Raw genomic sequence first — 25,875 nt, forward strand, 5'->3', positions numbered from 1 at the left:
TGACTCCATGGGTCAGCCTCCTGGAAATGACCTGGAATATCCACCCTTTATGAGATGCAAAAGTCCAGAAAAAGGTCAGAATCAACTACAGAATTGGGTGAAGGCTTCCTTAGGGGAGTGGCATTTGATAGGGCATTAGAAGATGGTACCCTCCCCATGCTTCTTTCAGTAAAAAGAAAGGATCTTTTTAAAAGGCGAGTTGAATCATGCCATTTTCTGCTTAAAACCCTTTAATGGTTCTCTGTCATTCACGGGATACAGTTAAGTCTTTGGACAAACATCAAATTATATATCCTCCATTATCTGAGGTTTTGAAATTAATATTGCGCCAAAAAACTAATCAATTTTGATCATATGACTTCTCAAACTACACATTCCCTCTTGGAGACTCTGTATGTTCCCCTAGATGAAAATCACAGCTACAGTTATACTAAATTGCCTGTCCTCTATATGCATGTGGGTTGTTTTTTCTTTTTTTTTTTTTTGCCTCCACTTCTGTTTTTTATTCATGGTATTGCCTTAGTTTGGAATATTCTTCCCACTGTTCTCTGCCTGACTGGCTACTTAATTTTCATCCTTCAGCTTCAAACATCCCACCCACCCTCCCCCTGCCCACCTCTCCCCCCACTCTGCCCCCAGAAAGGAAGCCTTGTCTGAACTCCCAGCTTCCCTGACCAGCATCCTGTGCTCATCTCTATCACCACACTGTACCATATGGTGCTCTTCTCCTCCACTCAGTTTACTGGAGAGCAAATGCCATTTCAGTCAACTGGTGGCTCAGATGGTAAAGCATGTGCCTACAATGCGGGAGACCTGGGTTCGATCCCTGGGTCGGGAAGATCTCCTGGAGAAGGAAATGGCAACCCACTCCAGCATTCTTGCCTGGAAAATCCCATGGATGGAAAAGCCTGGTAGGCTACAGTCCATTGGGTCTCAGAGTCTGGACACGACTGAGCAACTTCACTTTCTTTCACTTTCTGGTATGAACAAGGTCTTGATGGAAAGGGAGGAGTCCATGTACTTGAGGCAGAGAATACAACACAGGCAAGCAGAAGTGTGTGTGTACTAAGGACAGGTCAGGACTAGAGATTCAGTTTGGGCATCACAGCATCCAGGAAGTTTAGGAGTGACAATGCATTAGAGGGCTTCAGAGCTGAGATAATTCCATCTGACAAATGTAGAAACTGGTATCAAGACAAGCAATCTCCCCCAAATTACTCAGTTAGTCATTGAGACGGCAGGCTCTTAGTGACAAGTTCTGTGCACTTTTACACTTCACACTGGAGAGAAGACTGAAGTTGGGTGCTCTTGTTTTCTTTCCATTTTTCAGACAGAAGCCTCTTATCTGCTGGTACCTCTTATCCTATGAGAGAGTAAGGTGACCAAGACTCTTATCTGCTAATCGGAGGCTAGTGCCAGTGCTCTGTCCCCTTACTGGAAAGGGTGGGGTGGGAGTTGGTGACAAAAAGAACCCAGCCCACCATTCCTGCAAGGGCTCTAAAATCCCTCCTCTTCCCTGTTGCCTTTCTACCAGGAGACACAGTTCCCCATGCTCCAGACAAGAACCTTCTCTATCTAAATCCTGCCCAATGTCAAGATTCATACTGGGAAAGCTGGAGGGGGGGACAGTCATTTAACTAGTAGGTGCTAAACCCAGCCAGCCATACCCTAGTGACACAGAAGCAAAACTCCAAGATAAAGAAATCTTGATTGGGTTCAAACTTCTTTTACAGTGACCCTCAGACAGTAAGCAGCCTGCCTTTGGTCACAGAGAGAGTCCAGGTGGTGGTAAATTTGGAACTGAGGCTTCCAACATCACCCCTGAGGCTCTCCTCAGGATACACTGTCAATGCTACATGGTGCACACAAATGCTCAATAAACATCTACTGGGTCACTGAGCTGCTAAAGATCTTCTCACATGATAAAAGGAAAGAACATGGATTTTCAAGTCAGGCAGATCCTGCTATGGAAGGCCAGTGGCAAGCTTCAGTCACCTTCACTGTAAAATAGGGCTAATAACTATCTCCTGGGGTTGTCAATGAGGATTAAATGACATATCCCAGGTAAAATCCCTAGCCCAACCCTTGGCACAGAAAAGGCACTTAAATGGTAGCAGTTATCAATGAGAGGTGCTAGAACAGAGTGATAGGAAAAGAACACAGAGTGTGGAACCAGGTTGGCTCCACTTTGTAAGATGTGTGATGCCAGAAGTTTCTTTTGCCTATTCCTTCATCAGTAGGATGAAGCTATTGGAGACGATGAAATGAATATAAATAGAATGCTAAGAGCAATGTCTAGCACAAGGAAATAAGCATGATATGCTAGCTCTAATAATTATATCCTTTGCAGTAGCCCTAAACACAGTAATCAAGTGCAGTCTGGAGAAGCATGTCTGAGAGAGAGAAGGGGAATAAAAAATAAAACCCCCACAACTCCACATTCACAGAAAGAAGATACAGGTATAGCCAGTAAAAATAGAAGCTATGGAAAGCCTTCCCAACAAACTTGTCAGGCCCCTTTGAATTGTTGCACGCTTTTCTGCTCACTGTACTTTCGATTATCTGTTTTTGGTGTATGAACTGTGTCTCCTGTGAGGGCAGGGATCCTATCCCATCACCACCTCAGGTATAAGGCTGGGCACTAGGGAAGAGCTGAGTTGATGGAAGAGACAGACGGAATGTGAAGAGAAGGCAATACTCCTGGACCCCAACACACCACCACTCCCACCACCACCACCAAAAAAAAATAAAAATAAAAAAAGAATGCCGAGCAAAGCAATTGCCAAGATAAATCACTTTTATCTCTATAGGAAAAGAAGGATCAAAAAAAAATATAAATTACATTAGTAACACAACATAAGAAAAAAACAGGGGAAAAAAAACAACAGAGATGTCTGTATGATGCTATTCTAACCTGTTTATAAAAAGGCCCTGCATCAGAAATTCACAATCCTACCCACTTCTAAAAATATATTTAGACATGTACAGAAGCGGTGGGTTTGTTTTTAAATTGCTTTTCTGTAAAAATATATTAAAGGTAAATAGAAATCCTCTCTCCCTGCCCCCTTTCCAACCCCCAGCTTTGTGCTGGGGATTAGAGACCAGAGGTAACTCTCTCACCATGTTCTAAACCTTGGTTATGGCCACTCCCAATCCCTTCCCAACTCACTTAGAACCTGAAACATTAAAAAAAAAAATACACTAGCCTCTTTGGAAAAGCATAAATCTGAGGGTAAACTTGCTTTTCATTTAAAACACAAAACAACAAACAGCAGGCTCTGAGAGCCCAGCTAAATTAAACAGAAACCCAGTCAAACTGAGGTTGGGTTTCAGCTCCACAGAAACTTTTAACAAAGAAACAGGGGAAAGAGGCCTGGAACCAGGGGGAATATGCTAGTAATTAGCTGCCTTTGAAAGAGCAAGGGGAGGAGGTTGTTAATGGGCAGAAGGGCTGGGGTCCTGGTCTTGGTTACAGCAGTCAGGGCGTAGTCAGGCAGTTGCCTACAGAAGAACACAGGCTGCCCTCCTTCCCTCCCGTCACTACCCTCTGTTGCTCTGAAATCCCCAAGAAAAGCAAAGCTGGGCAGAAACAGAGGGGAAGGGAGTGGTAACCCCAAGTGCTAGGGGGGAGGTAGCCAGGCTTTTCTGCCTTTGGTGTGACTAGATGGAGGACTGCTTGGCCCCGGGGTCCCAAAAGACAGAAAAGGCAAATGGGGCTAAGGGACCCCTGATTCCAATGAAGGAGAGTAGATGTGGGGCTGTGGAGAAAAGAAAGACAAAATGGTGACATGAAGATGACTAAGGAAGCCTCACATATTCCCTGCAGCCTGCATGGTAGCTGTTAGGTTCCCCAGAAGCACTGGGAAAACTGAGGTGACATTAAAGTGGGGGGTAGAGGACAAGGAAGTACTCCACTTGGGTAGTGCCAAAAATGGAGAGAGGGAGACATTCTCCATTCAGTCCAGGTCACCAGGGAGGGAAGACAGGTGGAGGTGGAGGGAGCTGGGGGAGGGCCAGGAAGGGGGTGGGCTCTGTCTGGACAATAGAAACATTCACAAAGGGAAGAGAGGGTGGGAGGACCAGATGATCTGCTCCTTTACAGAGGGGCATCACCACTCCTACACTCAGGGTTCTGAGTGACCCGTCAGCACTCTGTTTGAGCATCTACCTGACATCTGGGAGTACAGAGCCCCAGGAGTAAAAGTGTGAGTTCTGTAGCCTTCTTTAGACCAAGACCTCAAGGTGGGGAGAGAAGCAGGGAGGCTCCTGATGGAGAACCCGAGATGAACTGTCCTGCCACATCCTCTCCAGAAGGTCCAGGCTGTGCTCCGTGGTTTAGGTGAAGGGATCAGGCCATTGAGCATGGGCTATCTGCTTCAGTGGCAGATGCTTTCAAGCTTCTGGGAGATGGTTTTTGCCTTCTGGTGCCCAGCCAAAGCTTTGTGGATAATGTTCTGCAGGACCTCAAACTCCAGGCAAATCCCTGGAGCTCACCTTGGGAGAGGTGGCTTTGTCTATAGTCACCCAAAAGTAGCTTCCTCCAACAGGCAACAAAGTCTCAACCAAAGTCTTGGGTGTTGGTCCTGTCCCCACCTTGAAAAGTGACAGGAATCTTTCTTCTTTCCAAAGATGAATGAAGTCAGTCCATGGGCTTTCTAGGCCACCCTGGAAATGGGGCAGTAAGAAGACTCTGGGCCCTCCTCTTTATTTCCACGAAGCATTTGGCAAGAGGGGGCTGAAGCCAGAGCCTTCTCCCAGGAATGAGTCTTGAGTGAGACACATCCACTGGGCTGAGGGGATGAAGGAGAATGGGCAGAGATGGGTAGGCTTCTGGAGACAGGGCTAGAGCTGCAGAAAGTGTTGAGCGCTGGGCCTCCCACTTCATGACCAGGGAAACACCAAGGGGCCCAGGCTCACCTCATGCTTCTTCTCACTCTGCCTTCCAGCTTTAAGTGGGGATGAGAGTAAAGGGCAGACAAGGCTGGTGAAAGGGAAATGGATTGGAGTAGCAGAGAGAGGATTCTAGTCAGCTGGAAACCTCTCCCATTTATCTGCTACTCAGAGATATGGAAAAGAAAGGCAGGATGCTCTACTGGAAGTGGGGAAGGGAGTCGTGGGAGTAGGTGAAGGGGCCCATGGGGAGAGTCCATGCCCTTGGTCAGTTCCAAGAAAGCAGGACAATGCGCCTCAGCACCTTGTCCGGGGCAGGTAGGATCCAGGAGTGCCCCGAGAGTTGACAATGGAGAAGGCAATGGGGGTGAAGGGGTGAGGGGCAGAACACAAAGGAGCTCACAGAAGCAGTTTGCCATTTCTGTGGATTTTCAGGATACGGCCGAGTCTCTGCTTTGCTGTAGCCAGGCCCTTTTTGGGACGCTTTCCTGTGGGGGAAAGGAGAGGTAAGCAAAGGCTATGGCAAGGGTGATGGCAGCAGCTCCAGAACCAACTGTCCTTGAGCCATCCCCATCCTGTTCCTCTGCCCACAGAGCCTCTCCATCCTTATGCTTGGCTCCAGGACCATCTTGGGCCAACAAGCCCTCCTTAGTTACTTCCATCCAACACCACATGCTTTGGCTGTTCCTTCTTTGACCTCCTGCAGTGGCTACAGACTTTCTGGTTACTCTGTCTGATTCTTTTTCCCCACTGATTTCTTTAGTCCCAATCATTTTCCTTCCTAAATTCTGCAAGGAGGTGATTGTGCCTCCCCATCCTCTTATCCTGCCCAGCAGGATTGAACAAGTGCCTGGTTAGAGATTATAGCTAGTGTCTCTGAAGTTGCCACTCCCAGGGCCTTGCTTCATTAGAAACCCCTATCCTCATCACCCCAATGCTACACCAATCTCATCACCCTTGAGCTGTGTACTCTCAGAGCCAAAGTGAGGAAAAGGAGAGCTTGAACCCTCCCCATCCTTTTCCCCCACATCAAACCACCTCCTATGTCCCATGTGAACTCTTCCATATTTGATCAACTTATCCCCTCCTTCATTCCCTCTGCCAGAGCCCTTAGCTTCACTTCACTACAGCTTGGACTTGTGTATGCATCTCCTTCCTAGACTTCCCACCTTCAACTCACCCTCCACTTTGGCACACCAGAAAGATCTTTCCAAACTCATATCTGAGTTAATCTCTGCTTAACACCAATGTCTCTTCATGAACTATGAGGTCAAATCCAAGCATCTTAGGTTGCCCATCAGTGTCCCTACTGGGTGTTTTAATTTACCAGAGTGCTTAGGGTTTGAAGCCGGTGATCCTAAGATCTCTCTCAGTTCTATAACCATGTGGCAGTTATACCTTGTCCTGCTTGATTGCTCTGGGAGCCAACTGAAGGGCGCCGCTGGGTCAGGAAGACACCTGGGGCCATGGGTGTGGTACTGCGATTTGCTTGGGCCATGCCAAAGGCATTGGGACGAGCAGTATACTCATGGTCAGCAAGACTTCCTGAGAGCGCTTCTTGTTTAGGCTCAGGAGGAGGCAGGGGTGATGAGGAGGTGAGAAGCTGGGGTGTAGCAGCCAGAGTTGGGGCTGGTACTGCCATGCTGAGATTGGGCTCTTGAGGGCGAGGCTGTTCTACCTCCTTCAACAAAGGCTTCTTCTTGATATATTTCTTTTTTTGGGCCTTCTGTAGCTCCTAAAACACAAGCCAAGTAAGAGGGGAGAATTTAGGAATGAATAAAAGAGAAGAAAATTCCCCAGAAAGTAAACTAGACAGTGGTCAGTATGGTTCCCCCCCAACTACCCTGCTTAGCTTGGATGTATGTACATACAGCACACAGGCCTTCCAATACTGCAGGTCCTTTAGTACCATCCATTCTTCATTCTTCACTGCTACTAATTAGTACAGTGGCAACAGAAGGGTAAATGAGTTTAGAAACTTGGGTTTTGGTCCTAGCATTGCCATTTATGAGGTGGACCAAGGACATGCCTAATAATAATAGCTAAATTTATGCTAGCAGCTGAGGCATTTTGAATGTTTGACCTCATATAATCCTTAGAACAGCCCTGAGAAGGAAAATTCCTGTTTACACATGAGAAAACTGAGGTACAAGGATATTAAGTAACTTAAGCCCAAAGCCTCACAGCTAAAGAGTTGTTGGGTTCAGGTTTCAACTAGGTATATTAGAACACCCACCCTGCACACTTCTCAAAATGGGACATCTGCAAGTGAAAGAGCAGCAGCTTTGGAATGAGATAAATTTGGGTTTAAATCTATGCTTGTACTCCCTAATTTGGATGACCTTGGTCAAGCTACTAACCTTTCTGAAATTCAATTGCCTCTGTAAAATGAGCAAAACAATAGCTGTTTTTTAGGGTAGTTGGAAACATCAAAAAATATAAAAACACATAGCAAATAATAGGTACTCAGTAAGTGGTAAACTATTATTTTATCTTCATCTCTTACATCTTCTTTCTGGTCTTTTTTTAAATTTATTTAATTTAATTAGAGGCTAATTACTTCACAATATTGTATTGGTTTTGCCATACATCAACATGAATCCACCATGGGTGTACACGTGTTCCCCATCCTGAACCCCGCTCCCACCTCCCTCCCCATACCATCCCTCTGGGTCATCCCAGTGCACCAGCCCCAAGCATCCTGTATCCTGCATCAATGTTCATTGCAGCACTGTTTATAATAGCCAGGACATGGAAGCAACCTAGATGGTCTTTTTTTTTTTAAATAAAGGACAGTCCTTCAGGTTGCTGTTGCTGCTGCTAAGTCACTTCAGTCGTGTCCGACTCTGTGTGACCCCATAGACGGTAGCCCACCAGGCTCCCCCGTGCCTGGGATTCTCCAGGCAAGAACACTGGAGTGGGCTGCCATTTCCTTCTCCAATGCATGAAAATGAAGTTGCTCAGACATGTCTGACTCTTAGCAATCCCATGGACTGCAGCCTTCCAGGTTACTAGATCTTAAAATCTCAATTTTGGATGGAAGGGATGAATAAGGAGTTGTGTCACTTCTTGCAATATATTGGGTATCACCCATCCATCCCACTATAGATATACTATCCAGTGTGTAGTGAATACCTTTATAATGAGTACCCGGACCCCTGAGAACCTGGAAAAGTGGTACTGGGAGCTTGTGAACAACTTCACCTTCTGAAATGCTACACAGCCACACAGACCAACTCAGTGATTACATTTCTTTGCCTTCTTTTGGCAACACAGGTCTATTCCTGCCTTTGGAAGATCTGACAGGCTGTGGCTACCATAGGAATTTCTAGGGCACAAGAATAATAACATTAGTAATACATGCCAAGCACTGTTCTATAATTTAACTCATTTAATACTCATATGAAACATGAGAAAGAAGAATTATAATTTCAATTTTATGAGCAGAAACTGGCACAGAAAGATTAAGTCATTTTCCAGTTCTCTTGCCTAGAGAACTCCATGGACAGAGGAGCCTGGTGGGCTATAGCCCATGGGGTCGCAAAGAGTCAGACATGACTGAGCAACTAACATACACACATACAGGAACAATAATGGGAGGGATGAATAAAGAGTTGTGTCACATAATCCCAAATTGGGAACCACCTGTCTTCAGAGTCTCTTTTCTCAGCCAAAGTGCTTGCTACTCCATCAATACCAAGAACTCTGTTTCTGATCCCATTTCTCTCATCTGAATCCAGAAATTATCTCTTCACACCTAGGTCACTTAAATTTTTCTACCTTTGTTGCTAATCTCCTTCTCATATATTCATCCAGATTCCCCCACAGAAGACTAATCTATCTTATGACAGGGCCACTTTTACCTTATCAATTCCTTTGTTCAAAAGGCCATTACCCAAGTACAAACTCCCTGGCCTGACATTCATGGTCTTCCACAGTCTGGTCACTTATACCTAGCTAACCCATAATGATAATGATGAAAAGTTAATGTGCCTATAGTACTTACTCTGTGGCAAGTGCTGTTCTCAGAGCTTTTACACATATTACCTCATCTAATCCTCAAATAGAGTCTATGAGGAAACTGAGGCACAGAGAAATTAAGTTACTTGCTTAAGTGAAAGGGTGAAGATTTGAACTCAAGCAGCTGGCTCTGGAACACATTTTTTAAACTCTATCTTACTCCCTTCCCCAACAAGAAGTCTATAATCCAGAAAGATCTGTTCATCCATTCATTCATTCTGTTAGTCAACAATGACTAAACACATGCTTAACATAGTAGGGATACCAAGTTAAATTAGACATGTCTCCACCCTTGAGGCCCTTACAGTTTAATAAGAAACACAGAAAAGTACACATTGTAAGTATCATGAGAGAATGCTATGGAAGCACAGAAGGCCACTGAAATAAACTGGTGGTGGATGGTGTGAAGGGGTGTTAGGTAAAGGCATCTAAAAGGGCATGATTCCCAATGTGCAGAGGGAACAGTTTGTGCAAAGGCACAGAGGCCTGAGACAATCTGATACACAGAATGAATATAAATACTGTAATGCAACAGTATGACTGGTATACATGGCATACATGAAGGGCTGATATAAGGTCAGGGAGGAGAGGTAATCAGAGAGCAAATCAAGAGGGCCTTGTGTGCTGTACCAAGGAATTCCCTTATACTGGAATGCCTCCCTATCTCCTCCAAAAGTTTAGCCTGCAAAACCCTTCTCAAATTCAAAACCTCTTCTTTGAGGTCATCCCTGATGAACTCAACCAGAAGTGAGCTCCTCAGAAGGGACTAAGAGTAGTTTTTACAACTTTAATTAATTTGTTTATTTAAAGCAATCAAATCTCTCTCTCTTTTTTTTTTTTCAAATTACATCTTACATGGTACACATAACAGAGAGAAGTTCTGGACAAAGAATGGCCACTTGGCCTGGTTGGTTTCTGCTGGCTCCCATCAAAAGTCTCCAAGACATTTCCAAGTAACTCTAGAACTTCAAAGAACATCATATTAAAAAACATCATTCTATTAAAATTTAATTTAAATAGGATGTAATTACTGAATCATATAGACATTTAATTATTTAATTTTATTTAAATAGCACGTAACATGAAATTTGAAGTAAGAGGATATGAGTTTGAATCTTGTCTCCTCCATTTACTGGCTGTATTATCCTGGACTAGTCACTTAAAGAGAGCCTCATTTTCTTCACCTGCAAAATGATGAAAATGTCACCTACTGTACAGGGCTATTGGACAGATTACATGAAACATTGTACATGGAAGCACTTAACATAAAGCTGATGGTGAATAAATGCTCTAAGCTATACGATGTGGGATATAAGGGGATGTTGATAAGGAGAGAACCATTAAGACTCACCTCCAACTGCTTCCAGGTGGAGCACATTTAAGAACTTTGAAAACTATAACATGCTAGAAGTCAACTTGATTCTAGGGCAAAACTTGGTGGGTGAAGCTTTCTTGGGAAGCAGAGGGTGAAGATCAAGGTAATAGGATCTGGTATAGAGGATGAGAAAAGCCTCTTTCCGAAAAAACAAAAACAAATTCCAATACTAATGGGAGACTGAGAAATTGAGTGTACTCAACTGAGTCACCTCCTCAGAGCTTCATCTGAAGCCAAATGCTCTCACCCAAGGACACCTGGTCCTTCCCATATGAGAGGTTTTTACACACCCAAGTGATTTTCTCTGGCCCCTTATTTTCTTTCACTCTAAATCATGTCAATTGTGTGACCTATGGAAGTAGCTTTGCCATTTGGGATATGTAGGATATAGGAGAGAGCTGGAATACTGACATGGATAAAGATCACAAGTTACCCACTTCCCAATGAGAACAGTGGGATCCTATCAGCCTGAAGGTCTGAGTTTTGAGACTCCAAGTCAAACTGTGATCAGTGGCAGAGCCATTGCCTAAGTGTCAGCACCTACCTGCTGGGCCAACTTTGCAGCTGCTGCAGCCAAGCCTGTCTCAATGGAAGCTACCCGGGTCCCCTCACGCACAGGACGGTCCTGCTTCGGTAAAGTTGGGGTCACACGGGCTGCAGAGAGAACAGGATGAAGACATTTATCTGAATGCCAATCATATTCCTGAACCCTGATCCCCCAAAAGGTGTCTCCTTAGTTTTCCTCCATTTAGCTTTTTACAAAGCCAGATTTTGCTTCCCAATGGGTAAAAAGCTAATTCATAAATGCCCAAGGTACACAAACCACACATTGATTAAAAGATAAAAGTTAATTTCCCTGAATTGGCATGTAAAGTTGTCCATGTTCTGCTCCCTACCTACCTCCCCAATCTTATTTCCTCTCCTATATCCTCAGCTTCAACAGACAGAATGGTTTCCTTATTATATATACCTCCAGAACACATACAGCTCATCCTATCCCTCTGTGCCCTCATCCTCACCATCCACACTGCCTGGAGTACCCACTTCCCTTTTGTCCACCTCTTTAAAACCTGCCCATTATTCAAAGGCAAGCCAAAATCAATCTTCTATGTAAAACATCTAGGGCTTCTTTGGCTCACACTGACCCCTCCCTCCTTTGAACTTAAGTACAACTCACTTAATACACAGCACATACCATCCTGTCTCATTCCCTAATGTTAATGTGTGCTATTTTGTCTAATAACCAGGCTATGAATTCCTGAAGAAGATCATCTTCTTGTAAAACCTTTTTTATAATGTCTTAACAATCTTGAATAAAAAAATAGTTATTCATCCCACATTTTATATAGGAATTGTATTTCAGGATACCCAAACAGCCCCAGATGATGAGCAAAAGCTCTTTACAGATGGCAGCTAATAAATGTAGAAGGAATAACAAAATTGGAAAATCACAGGTTTGACATTTCTCCAAACACATACAGATGGCCAATAAACACATGGAAAGATGTTCAACATCACTAATTATTAGAGAAAGGCAAAGCAAAACTACAATAAAGTATCATTTCACACCAGTCAAAATGGCTATCATCAAAAAATCTACAAACAATAGATGCTGGAGAGGATGTGGAGAAAAAGGAACCCTCTTGCACTGTAGATAGGAATGTAAATTGATACAGCCACTATGGAGAACAGTATGGAGATACTTTAAAAAAACTAGGAATAGAAAGAACTACCATATGACCCAGCAATACCACTACTGGGCATATACCCTGAGAAAACCATAACTGAAAAAGACACATGACCTCAATGTTCATAGCAGCACTATTTACAATAGCTAGGACATGAAACCAACCTAGATGTCCATCAACAAATGAATGGATAAAGAAACTGTGGCACATATGTATATAATGGAATATTACTTAGCCATAGAAAAGAATGAATTTTAGTCAGTTCCTGCGAGGTAGATGAACCTAGAGCCTATTATACAGATTGAAGTAAGTCAGAAAGAGGAAAACAAATATCACATATTAACACATATATATGGAATCTAGAAAAAGATACTGAGGAAACTATTTGCAGAGGAAGAATAGAGACTCAGATATAGAGAACAGACTTGTGGATACAGTGGGGGAAGGAGAGAGGGGGGTGAATGGAGAAAGTGGTGTTGACATATATATACTACCATGTGTAAAACAGATAGCTACTGAGAAGTTGCTACATAACACAGGGAGCCCAGCCTGGTGCTCTGTGATGATGACCTAAAGGGGTGGGATGGAGGGAGGGGAGGGAGGCTCATGAGGGAGGGGATATATGTATAATTATGGCTGATTTGTGTTATTGTATGGTAGAAACCAACACACACTGTAAAGCAATTTCCCCCAATTAAAAATATATTTTTTAAAAAAGAAAAAACCACAGGTTTGCAAGCCCTAATGAATGAACTGATTTTAGGGAACTGGATATTCAGATGGTACCAAAGTATTATCTTACGGATTACTTGCTAGTCTCAAAAGAAAAAAAAAAATTCTACAATGATGAGATCAGGAGTTCACCTCTTACTGTCACTAACAGCAAGATGGCAAACTTCATGCACCTCCTAAGTGTAATGTAATAGGAAATTTACAGCATCACCCGGGAGGTAGTTTTGCCACAGACCTGATGTCAAGTAAGCAGTTCATATTACTTCCAGTTTTCAAGAAACACAGAGACTTTTTAAAAATTAAATGACACTGAGGGCAAACAATCATCCTACAAGATAACTGGCTTGGTTTCTTTAAAGATACAATGTCACAAAGAAGCAAACAAATCTAGAAGGTGGAATGTGCTACAGGACAATTACACTAGTTTTTGTAACAATTCAACAGCATCAAACAAGAAAGGAAGGGCTTTCTCTGGATTCAGAGAGATTCAAAAAACAAGACAGCCCAATGCCATATGGACCCTGTTTAGACTCTGATTTAAACAAATCCACTATGAAAGTGCTTTTTTGTTAGACAGTTAAGGAAATTTGATTACAGAGTTAGTATTAGTAACATTGAGGCAAATTATAAAATTATTATATTGTTATGTATGATTACAGGACAGTGGTTATGTGAGCAAATGTATACTTTAGAGATGCATACTGAAGTATGTGGTGGAGTGGAGAGGGAGGGAGTGACACTATCTGGGATTTGCTTTAGACAGTTTTAAAAAAAGAAAGTTATAGATGAGTCAAATATAGCAAAATTTTTATAACTTGATTCTCAGTGGTGGATATATCAGATTTCACTTTTTTTAATTAATGAAAAAAATGTCATAGGAAAAAAAGAAGTGGTGGTACTATTGGATCTATATTTAAAGATTCCTTGGTTGGTTACCTATTGTTATTACTATAAAGGAGACTTTCTGTATAAGCAGTATGCCAATTCTAGAACAGGCAATTCAGGAGGGTGAAGTCCTTTTTTTAAAGGTGATGTTTTATTTGTTTTAAAAATAATCTGGAGCCAACCTAGCAAAAATGCTACTGCATACTTTTCAGTCATGGATTCTTGGGTGTATTTTATAGTGTTCTCTATAGTTTTGTAGAGATTCCCTGGTGGCTTAGTGGTAAAGAACCCATCTGCAATATAGGAGATGCAGGTTCGATTCTCGGGTCAGGAAGATTCCCTGGAGAAGGAAATGGCAACCCACTCCAATATTCTTGCCTGGGAAATTCCAATGACAGAGGAGCCTAGAGGGGTCCATGGTGTTACAAAAGAGCAGGACACAGCTTAGCAACTAAACAACAACATAGCTTTATATGTGTGGTGGTTTTAAAACAAGACCCCCAATTCTTTGACATTTTTCCTATTAATAGGTGGGGGTGGTATCTATGTTTCCTCACACTGAACCTGAGCAGACTCATTTGTAGCCTATAGAATGTGACAGAAGTGACACTGCATGACTTCTGAGACTATGTCAGAAAAAGCAACTTTAGTTTCTATGTTGCTTCTTGGAACACTCACACTTAAGAGCCCTAAGCAGCCACATAAGAAGTCTGATTGCCTTGAGGCCATCAGGCAGTGAGGAAGCTATTAACCGTCACATGCAGAGGTCACATAATGGCACTCTGCTTGGTACTTCTGGCCTTTGAGTCTTCCCAGCCCAGGCACCAAACATGAGTTAATGAAACTTCAGATGATCCAAACTCTTGATCATCCAGTCTTCAAATTATTCCAGCTGAGGTCCCAGACATCACAGAATAGACACAAGCTGTCCCCTTTGTGTCCTTTCCAAATTCCTGACCTGTTAACACATGAGCAAGTTATTTTAATCTGAAAAAAAAAAAATTAACCTCCTGACCAGACCTGGATTTTGGGGGGAAAACTATAAAAGACATCTCGTAGGGATAGTTGAGGAAATCTGATCATGGGCTAGGTTATTAAAAGATCTTAGGGAATTATTAACTATTAAGTAAAACAAAGGTAGTGTGGTTATGCAGGAGGGCATTCTTATTCTTAGGAGATACTGAAGTACTAAGGGGTAAGATACTATGTTACGCTGGCTGCACATTAAAGTGGCTCAGCAAAAACTATAGACAGATAGATATAGATAATGAAGCAAATACAGCAAAATATTACAACTGTAGGATCAAAGTATTGAGAATATGGGTGTTTATGTTCTCTCCTACATTTACACGTTTGAAAATTCTCATAAAATTTCAAATAATGAATAAGATTAAGTGGTTATAAAAAATAAATGAAATGTATAGTTCTTGAACAGATCCTGGCTTAAATAAGCAAATTATATAAGATATTTTTGATATAATTGGGGGAAATTTGAATAAGCATTTGGTATTAAATGATATTAGGAAATAAATGTTACTTTACTCAGGTGTCAAATAATAGTACTATGATTATAGACGAAAAAGTCATTTTCATAGAGATGAATACTGTACCATTGATATTTAGTATGTCATGATGGAATGACATCAGCAAAAATAGCAGTTAAGGGGTTCCAAAATTTCACTTCTGCATGCACAGGGGCTGTGAGCATAATCTGGAAAGACTTGAGAAATACTAAGTACTCACATGTGGCTGACTTTGAGGCTCTGCAAAGCAGGAAGTGAAGGCTAAGGCAGAGTTCTAAGTTGTCTGCCTGAGTGCTGAAAGTATGTCCCAACATGCACACAGAGCCCTTTGTCAAGCCCTGGAAGATTTATTGGTTCCAGGCATTTAAGGAAATCACCATCCAATTATTAGCTGACCACTAAGCTAAGTGAGTAGAAACTTGTACGTTAGTGATTTTTCTGAATAAATTCTGTAAATAAATAACAAGTAGCAACAAAACAAACCCTAGGGATTGAAGTATGGAGTACCTGATTTCCAGAGTTGCTGCCACATTAAACTTAAACGTTTAGTTTTCAAAAATATTTAGAAGATATGCAAAGAAACAAGAAAGGGTAGCAACACACAGGGAAAAAGTAACCAAAAAAAACCCTCCATGACTTTCTAAACAAAGTTCAACCTACTAGACAAGGACTTTATACCACCTATTTCAAACATGTTCAAAGAGGTAAAGGAAATCATGTCTAAAGAACTAAAGGAGAATATGAGAATGATGTTTCACCAAATAAAGAATACCAAGAAAGGGACAAAACATAAATAGGAAGCAAATGGATATTTTAGAGTTGAAAAGTAACTGAAATGAGAGTTTCACTAGAAGGTTTCAACAATAGATTTGAGTAGGCAGAAGGAAGATTCAGTGATCTTAAAGAGAGGTCATTTGAGATTACCCAGTCTAATGAGCAGAAAGAAAAAAGAATGAGGAAAATGAGCAGAGCCAAAGGGATCTGTGGGATGTGATCAAATTTATCAATATACGCATATAGGAGAGACAAAAAGGAGTGAAAAGACTATTTGAAGAAATAATGGCTGAAACATTCCCAAATTTGATTAAAAAAACTAACCTACATATCCAAGAAGTTCAACAAACTTCATGACAGATAAACTCAAAGAATTTATATATCATAACCAAAGACAGAGGATCTTGAAATCAGCAAAAGAGAAGTGACTCATAAAAGACTTACAGTTTACTGATCATCAGAAACCATGGAGTTAGATAAAAAGCAGTAGGATCACATAATGAAAATGCTCAAAGAAAATCACTGTCAACCAAGAAATCTAAATCCAGCAGAATTATCCTTCAAAAAAGGAGAAATCAGAATATTCCCAAATAAACAAATACAGGACTTCTCTGGTGGTCCAGTGGTTAAAGACTCGACACTTCCAAAGTAGGGGGTCCAAGTTAAATCCCTGATTGAGGAAGTTTTGCATGCCACACAGTGTGGCCAATAATAATAATAAATGATCACTCTTAAAAAATGGCAAAAAAATTCCACAGAGTTCATTGCTAGTAGGCCTGCCCTATAAGAAATACTAAAGAGAGCTCTTCAGCTTAAAATGAAAGGACACTATACAGTAAGTCAAATCCGTATGAATAAAATGCACTAGTAAAGGTAACTATATATGTAAATATACAAGGAAGTATAAACATATTTTTGTTTTATCTCATTTTTTCCTCCTAATTAAAGACTGTTGCATAAAACAATTATTATAACTCTATGCTCTTGGGCACACAATTTAGAAAAATGTTATATTTAATTTGTGACAGTAATAACATAAAGGTTAAAGGAATGGAACTAATATACAGCAGCAAAGATTTCATATACCATTGAAATTAAGTTGATGTTAATCTGAATTCAAACTGTATCAATTAAGATATTAATGTTAATCCCTAGAATAATCACTAAAAAAACAACTCAAATATATATAGAAAAGAAAAAAATTAAAATGGACACTAGAAAGTAGCTTGTAAACACAAAAGAAGGCAGAAATGAAGAATTGAGGAACAAAACAGAAATAAAACATAGAGAAAACAAACACAGAAATGTGAACCCTACATTGTCAGTTATTACACTGAGTACAAATGAACTAAATTTCCCAGTTAAAAGGCACAGATTGGCAGAATGGATAAAAAACCATAATTACTATATGCTGTCTCCAAGAAACACAATTCAGATTCAAAACTATACTAATATCAGAAAAAATAGACTTAATTGCTTAAGAAAAAGACTGTTACTAGAAACAAAGGACATTTTATAATGATAAAAGGGTCAGTAGATCAAGAAGGTATGAGAACTATAAACACATATGCACTTAACAGCAGAAGCCCAAAATACATGAGGCAAAAACTGACTGAATTGAAGGGAGAAACAGATAATTCAACAACAATAGCTAAAGATTTCAATATCCTACTTCCAATATTCTAATGGATAGAACAATTAGACATAAAGTAAGCAAGGAAACAGAAATGTCCTGATGTCTGAAATTTCCCATAAAATGCTTAAAAAAAAAGGATGAAGCAAATATAGTAAAACATTAGTTGTTAAATCTCAGTAATAAGTATATGAGCATTCATGATACCAGCCTCTCTAATTCTGTGTATATTTGAAATTTTTCATAGCAAGAATTCTTTAAACACAAAGGAAAAAATATTCACTATTCTTGTAACCATTTATTATAGAAATATAGTATATTTAAATCTTAAAAGGCTAATTTCCTTTCATCATATCTGTTTACTCTCTTAAATTAATTTTAGAATGAGTTCCCCACAAAATTCCATTAGGATTTTGATTTAGGATAGTGTTAAGTATATATATTAATTAAATGACCCTTTATAAAAATCAGTCTTTATAATCAGACACATGCTATAACTCTATTTATTTAGGTCTTCTTATATGTTCCTCCAGAGAAGGCAATGGCACCCCACTCCAGTACTCTTGCCTGGAAAATCCCATGGACGGAGGAGCCTGGTAGGCTGCAGTCCACGGGGTCGCTGAGGGCCGGACATGACTGAGCGACTTCACTTTCACTTTTCACTTTCATGCATTGGAGAAGGAAATGGCAACCCACTCCAGTGTTCTTGCCTGGAGAATCCCAGGGACGGGGGAGCCTGGTGGGCTGCCATCTATGGGGTCGCACAGAGTTGGACACGACTGAAGCGACTTAGCATATGTTCCTCAGTAATGTTTTGAAGTTTCTTCACATAAGTCTCACACATATCTTAAGATTATTCTTGGGTATTTTATATAATTGTTGTTATTGTCAATAGGATCTTTTTTCCCCCCTCAGTGTATTATGGTTATTACTGATACTGGCAATTCCTGATTCTTAGATATGTGGCTTATATGCAGAGATTACCTAATTTATTAAATTCTCATATTAGTCTTAGTTGTTTTTCAGCTGATTCCCTTACATTTTTCTAGTTATACAGTCATATCATTTCTTTCACTTGTCAAATACTTATTATTTCCCATGTGCCAGGCACTCTGCAAGTTGCTACAGATATAATGATCAGGATTGCCACCCTTACAGTGCCTCATATCATAATTTGGTCTCTTAATTTCTAATAATTATAGTTCTTATTTCTGCTTCATTCCTAATTACGCTGTCTAGAACTTCTACAGTAGTGCTAAATAACAGCAGTGATGATGGGTATATTTGTCTTATTCCTCATTTTAAAGAGAAAATCTTTAGTAGACTGCGTCAATCTACTTTGAAAATGTGATAAAAGTTATTGGCTTTCTCTTTAGAGAAATATACATGCATATATGCATATTTATATAAAAAATACAGTCGTGTTAATTATCTGCTCTCTGAAAAGGGAAACAATGGATAAGATCACATTTTGACATAGAAATATTCATATTTTTTATGTAGAATGAGGAAAAAGTATCATAAATAAATTATATATATTTGACTACTTCTTATATATAAAGAGGGCCTCTGAAAATCTTGAAGACCTACATGAATAAATGAGAAAAAGTCAGACATGTAATTTACAAAAGAAGAAATTCTAATGCTAATATGAACATATAGGAAATGTCTAATCAAAAAATTGAAATTAAATTGGTGAAATATTATTGTTTGCCTGTGAATCACCAAAGGTCAAAAAAATACCATAATAGAGACTGCTTGTTTTCAACTCAGTATCATTCTCTCTTTCTTGTTTACTAATAAAAAATTTAACTTCGTGGAACAACTTAGCTAATTGGTATCTAACTAAAAACTATACTTCCTGGCCTTTTTAGCAGATAACATTGGCCATGACACAATTTCAGCCAAGGAGATTTTTTTTTTAAGTAGAACTTAAAACTCCTTGGGGAGGAATGCCCACCAGGCCTATTCCTTTCTCCTTTTGCTCTTCCTCTTCTTCCTAACTGCAACTCAGACCCTTCCACTGGAGGGGATAAGCACTCACTAAGGATGCCTGAGAGGTTTCTATTACTCATAGGCAAAGACTATTCTTAGCTATATGCTCAATGCCTATGAGGATTCATAAACAAATACTCTCACACATGGCTGGTGGGAGTGTAAACCAGTAAAACCTTTCTGGAAAACAATTTGGTAATACACATCAAGAGCTTTTAAAACATTCATATTAACAAATTATATTGGCAAGAGTGTAGGGAAACAGGCACACTCATGTATTGCTTGTGGGAGTATAAACAATGTTCAACATGTAATTGTTAAATGAGAAAAGTAAAGGCACATAACAGTATATAAAGTATGCTTCCAATTGAGTTAAGGGGTGAAAGAAAATATATACACGCATTTACGTGTATATGTATAAACTATGTCTAAAAGGATACACATGAAACTGATAACAGCAGTTGACTCCAGGTGGGGAATTGGAAGGCTGTGGAACAGGGGTGGGAGGGAGACTTTTGACTTGGCCCTTCAAGAGTTTCATGGGAATCACTTTTGACTTGGCCCTTCAAGAGTTTCATGGGAATCTATCCTAAAGCATATAAATAGAGACACACTTACAGAGAAAAACGTTCACTCCAAATGTTATCACTAATTGTAAAAATTTGGCAATTGGCTAAATGTCCCATATTAGAGAGGTTAGGTAAATTAGGTATATTCATGGAATAGAATATTTTGTAGCCATTAAAATACTATTTATAAATAATGGCATAGGGATATGTTTATGATATAATATCCAAAAGGCCAGATATATTTACTGGTTTTCAATTTTTACAGTCAACTTCTAGTCAACATGGAGTATTAATTACAAGACAGTGTTAACAACCGTGACAATATAAACAAAAATATACAGCTTATAGAAGGCTGGAGAAAGAAAAAAAGAGTAGCAGCATTAATATACACATCTTAGACAGTAGGTAATCAAGAGAGACTGACAAAAGCCAATGGAAGGAGAAATAGAGATTAAGATAATAAATCAAGAAATGGTAGTATAAACCCTATTATCTTGGGTTTTGGACTCAACCACCAGAAAAATGAAAATGACAATGTTGCCTCTCAGGCATGGGATTGGAAGTAGGGAAAGCAGAGGTAGACCACTGCATTTCATCCTAAACTCCTCTGTATTATTTGCTACTAAATATAGACATTATTTTGATTAAAAGGCAAAAGAAATTTTAAAACAGGATATATGATTGTGCTTTCAACCATAAAAAGAAAAATGCATAAAAAAAGACTAGAAGGAAATATAGCTGCTTCTGGGTAGCAGAATCATGGGTGATTTCTTCTTTACCCTTTCCTCGATTTACTGTATTTTCCAAATGTTCTATTATGCTAAAAGCCAGAAAGTATAGGAGAAAATAAAATCATAAAAGAGGCCTCAAGGAAGAAAAAAAGAAACATTTGCTGACTGACTCACTAAGAGAACACTTCCCAGGACTGTCCTGCCTGCCCACTCCCCCAATCCTAAGCAACTACCAGAAAGGTCAAATAAGGCTGGGTGGGGACACAAGGCCCTTTATTTCCTAGAAAACCACAGGGATACTGGAATGTTAGTACCCTCTATGGCAGGCTGTTGCAATAATGGCTCTCAATTTGTTCACGTCCTTGTATGCCAAGGAAGACACTGCAGCTTCCACTCCCAAGAAACAGAATCGACTTCTCCACTTTTGGAATCAAAGCTTGGCCATGTTACTTGCTTTGACTAATAGGACAATAGAAAACAACACAGCAGAGGCTTGCAGAGTGCTCGCACATTGGGCTTATCCTCTCTTGCTCCTGGATACCCTTCTCCTACCATGTGAAAAAGCTTAAGCTGACCTCCTCCTGGTGGATGAAATACCCCCTGGAGAAAGGCCCCAGCCACCCCAAATTAGGTCCCAGACACCTGAGGGAGATCTTTTTAGACCATCCAGCCCCAGGCAATCTGGTCCAGAACTAGAATAATAGTTCAATCAATGTACAGAATCATGAGAAACAATCAACTATTGTTGTAAGACACTAAGTTTTGAGTGGTTTGGCTAACTGACATACCATCCACTGTAAAAACCACCCAACCAGTGAGAGGAATACAATTGTTTTATTACCCTCTAAATTCCATATTCAACTCAACAATCATTTTTCCTTCCTTCCTCAGAGGTGGACTCTTAGCCAGTACAGGTGACAATCTAAGGAGTCTTGGGCCTTGCAGAACTCAACAGTCAGCAGAATTTTCCTCCTTTGACAACAATATTATTACGAAAAGGCTTGGATGATGGTAGCTGAATGTTCTCAGGAGCCTTTGACTGCTTGCTGAAGTCTGTTCAAGGTCTTCCTCCTTTCATCTCAAGCCATATAATATCAAAAGCAACATGCTCCATTACCTCTGGCTTTGCTGATGTGAGTACATGAACTCTGTGTCTTACTGATCATTTTTGTTCCAGTACCTAACACAGTACCTGGCATACAGCAGATACTCATCAAATAAGTGTCTTCCTATATTAAATGTCCCACCTAGCCAGTCTATCTCCCTCCCAACTGCCCCCACAGAGTTTAAGGACAGAATACTGGATCACCTTTAGGACTCCATGGAGCATCATCTGAATTCTTCTTTTTCTTGTGTCGAGATTTCAAAGCAGGGTCATCATCATCAGACTCCAGGGAAGGGTAAACTGCATGAGAAGGAAAAGCAGGATAAACTGAGATCTCATCCAGAATAGTGACAACAGAATGATACCTACCTGGGCTCCTCCCACTCCCCTACAAGTGGACCCTTTACTTAATCCATACTCAACTGTAGGAACTCCTGAATATGTCACATACTTTTCATGTGTTTCTACTTTGTGCACCCTTACTGCAAATGTTCTTCTCCCAGCATCATCTAACTCTGATTTCACTTGTCCAACAACCATTTAATGAATAACTTCATGAGTTGCTGCTGCTGCTGCTAAGTCGCTTCAGTTGTGTCCAACTCTGTGCAACCCCAGAGACGGCAGCCCACCAGGCTCCCCCGTCCCTGGGAGTCCCCAGGCAAGAATACTGGAGCGGGTTGCCATTTCCTTCTCCAATGCATGAAAGTGAAAGTGAAGTCACTCAGTAGTGTCTGACTCTCAGCCACCCCATGGACTGCAGCCTACCAGGCTCCTCCATCCATGGGATTTTCCAGGCAAGAGTACTGGAGTGGGGTGCCACTGCCTTCTCCAACTTCATGAGTTAATGACCCTATAAAATTCAGCTTTAGATTCACTTCCTAAATAAGCTTTCCCTCTCCTCTTAATCTCTTTCAGATGCCTCTTCAACTCTCCATAGTATCCTGTGTATACCTCTATTGGAGTTGTTACATAGTATTTAAGAGATAATTAGTAAATCTGCCACCTCTAATTTACTGTGAGGGCAAGGATATGTATTATCTGATTTTAAACTAAGGGAGCCAAACAACAGTGTAGAGTAGCTGCTCAGTAAGTGTTTGTTAAATTAATGGAAAAAGAAGTGCCTCACACATTCATGCAAAGGAAACAAAAAGACCACTTAGGCTGAACTGGGAACAAGATAACTGGAATTGAATGATGTGAATGACAAAACACACACATATATTTTATCCTATACAAATACATACAAAAACCTAGTTTTATCATATATATACAACATCTATATGATTTAATAGGAAGAAAGTCTAGAAAGGTCCTACTGATGAGGTTACTCTACTGCTGCTAAACCTAAAAGAAAAGCAAAATGAGAGTGAAAATTTCTTCTTAGTGAAAATTTCCTCCTAATTTTCCCATTCCTACTAAGGATCAGCTTCAAACTTCTCTAGAATTCTACTTCATCAGAGAGAGGAATCCACTCTCACAGTTCTTTCCAGATGGGCCTCTCTGTAGGAAAATGAGTCTGTTTTTCAGGCCTTCTTCCTTGAGCAAAGAAGTAAAACCTCTGCCTCCTGACTCATTAAATTTTTAAAAAATTTTATTAATTGTCCCTAGAAAGAAAAGACTACCGGTAACAGAGTTGTTTGACAAAGGTTCCATCCCTACTAGCCTAATGGCTGTCAATGTTGGGTTTGTCGATTATTTCATTGAGTTTGAAAGGTTTTTTCCATCTAAAGGAAAGTAGAAGTGTGGTATGGTAGAAAGACCTCGAGTTTCAGGATTAGACAATTACTTTGAAATTTGGACTGACACACTAGCTCTGTAGCCACGAACTTCTGTAAGTCTCACTACCCTCAACCATAAAATTGAAATAATAGATGCTACCTGCCTTGCAAAGTTCTGAGGACTGAGAGATCATAAGGTATAAAGTAATATACAAAAGGAAATCTACTCTAAGGTTCATGTCTTAGTCAAGATGAAATAAGATGTAGATAATAATTCATTTCAGACATTTAAAAAATACAAGTTAAAATATGCATATTAAAAATATGAGGGTGGGAGGAGTGATGCCCCCTCCAAAAATGATGGAATTGGGAGCTCCAAGGATCTGTTTTTTATTGAAGCAACCATTAGGGTGTCAAAAACTTATATAATAAACTTTTGGGTGATTCTGTAATCCAATCAAAAACTTACAACAACAAAAGGAATGTTTAACAAAGAAAAAACCTGCTAAATTAAGGAACTTATAAAAATTCTTTCAGGAAACCTCAGCTGACTGCTGAGGCAATGAAATGGATACTTCAGTGACCACACACAAGAACACAGTATTTGCAAAAAATCATTTGTAAATTCATTAAGTAAATAGATAATTGTAGCTCACAATAAGCAATAACAGTTAATCTCTAGGGAGAAAGGAAAGTATGATTTCCAGTTATCACATTATATTATTCAAAAGGTCCAGGTTTCAACAAAAAAATTTATAAGGCATGCAGAGAAACAGAAAAGTATGTCCCATTTATAGAAAAAAAATTGATAAAATTTATCCATGAGGAAGCCTGGACATTAGACTTACTATACAAAGACTAAATCAATTGTCTTAAATATGATTAAAAAAATAACCATGTCTCAATTTAACAAGAGACTATCAATCAGGAAATAGAAAATATAAAAAGAAACCAAATAGAAGTTTTGGAGTTGAAAAGTACAATGGCTTGAATAAACAATTCACGAGAGGGATTCAAAAGCAGATTCTGAGTAGGCAAAGACTCAGCAAACATGAAGAAAAAATTATCTAATCTGATGAGCAGAAAGAAAGAAAAAAGAAAAATGAACAGAGGTAAAGGGACTGTTGGGACACTATCAAGCTTAACCAACATATTCATATGGGAGTGTCAGAAGGAGAGGAAAGCATGAAAAAGGCAGAACAACTACATGAAGATACAATGACCAAAAACTTTCCAAGTTTTATGAAATACATGAAAATATACATCTAAGAAACTCAACAAATTCCAAGTAGGATAATCTCAGATATTCACACTGAGATGAATGATATTTAAATGGTCAATAGACAAAGACAAGGAAGAAGAGAATATAGAACTACTTTGTCAAAAGAAAGACGGGATTTTAAAAGTGTATAAATACACCTCAACATGTTACCCAGAGTGTTAACTGGGTTATGGTATAGAGTTGCCAGATTTAGCAAATAAAAAATACAAAACATCCAATGAAATTTAAGTTTTAGATAAACGGCAAATATTTGTTTTTAGAACAAGCATGTTCATGCAATTATTTGTTGTTTATCTGAAATCCTAAATTAATGGGAAGTTCTGTAGTTTATCTGGCAGTGCCACATGGGGGACTTTGTTTACTTTTTTTTTTAATGATAAACGCACTTTAATTTTGAAATAAAAAGGAGAACTTACTAGAGTTCTGCTTTGTGTAAGAAAAAATAAAAGAAAGACAAAGGAGAGGATCTTGAAAGCAGCAAGACAGCACAATAAAACAACCAATTTCTCATCATAAACAATGAAGGCCACAAGACAGTGAGATGATATATTTTAAGTGCTGAAAGAAAAAACTGTCAACCAAAAGTATATCTGGAAAAACAATTCTTCCAAAATGAAGGCAAATTAAGACATCTCAAGTAAACAAAGGCTGGGGTAGTCCATTAATAAATCTGCCATTTAAGAAATGCTAAACAAAGTCCTTCAGAGTGAAATAAAAGGACATTTGAGAGTATAGAAAAACATCAATAAAAGCAACTACAGAGGTAAATATAAAAGTCAGTATTGCTGTAGTTGTGATTTCTAACTCTTTTTTTCTACATTATTTAACAGTTCCAATGTATAAAACAGTAACCATAAGTCTATGTCAAAAGGATCACAATGTTTAAAGATGTGATTTGTGACAAAAATAACATACATGGGTGGGAAAGCTATAAAGAAGCAGTCTTTGTATGCTA

At 39.6% G+C, this 25,875-nt stretch overlaps 1 protein-coding gene across 7 annotated transcripts in view; it reads right to left on the reverse strand.

Moving 5' to 3' along the window:
* Positions 1-2,779: 2,779 nt before the first annotated feature.
* The window catches only part of PHF8 (PHD finger protein 8), a 97,257-nt gene continuing 74,161 nt past the window's right edge, over positions 2,780-25,875 (reverse strand). For 6 of the 7 annotated variants that reach the window (XM_061410246.1, XM_061410244.1, XM_061410243.1 and 3 more), the window contains 4 exons: positions 22,125-22,220; positions 10,830-10,939; positions 6,289-6,625; positions 2,780-5,378 (listed from right to left, as the gene is read on the reverse strand). In XM_061410246.1, the coding sequence (XP_061266230.1) occupies positions 5,290-5,378; positions 6,289-6,625; positions 10,830-10,939; positions 22,125-22,220 (632 nt within the window). In that variant the 3' untranslated portion in view covers positions 2,780-5,289. Of the gene's footprint in view, positions 5,379-6,288; positions 10,095-10,829; positions 10,940-22,124; positions 22,221-25,875 lie in introns of those variants that run through there. The other variant, XM_061410249.1, reaches the window with a different exon arrangement.

Source organism: Bos javanicus, chromosome X (assembly GCF_032452875.1).
Source record: "Bos javanicus breed banteng chromosome X, ARS-OSU_banteng_1.0, whole genome shotgun sequence".
NCBI lineage: Eukaryota > Metazoa > Chordata > Mammalia > Artiodactyla > Bovidae > Bos > Bos javanicus.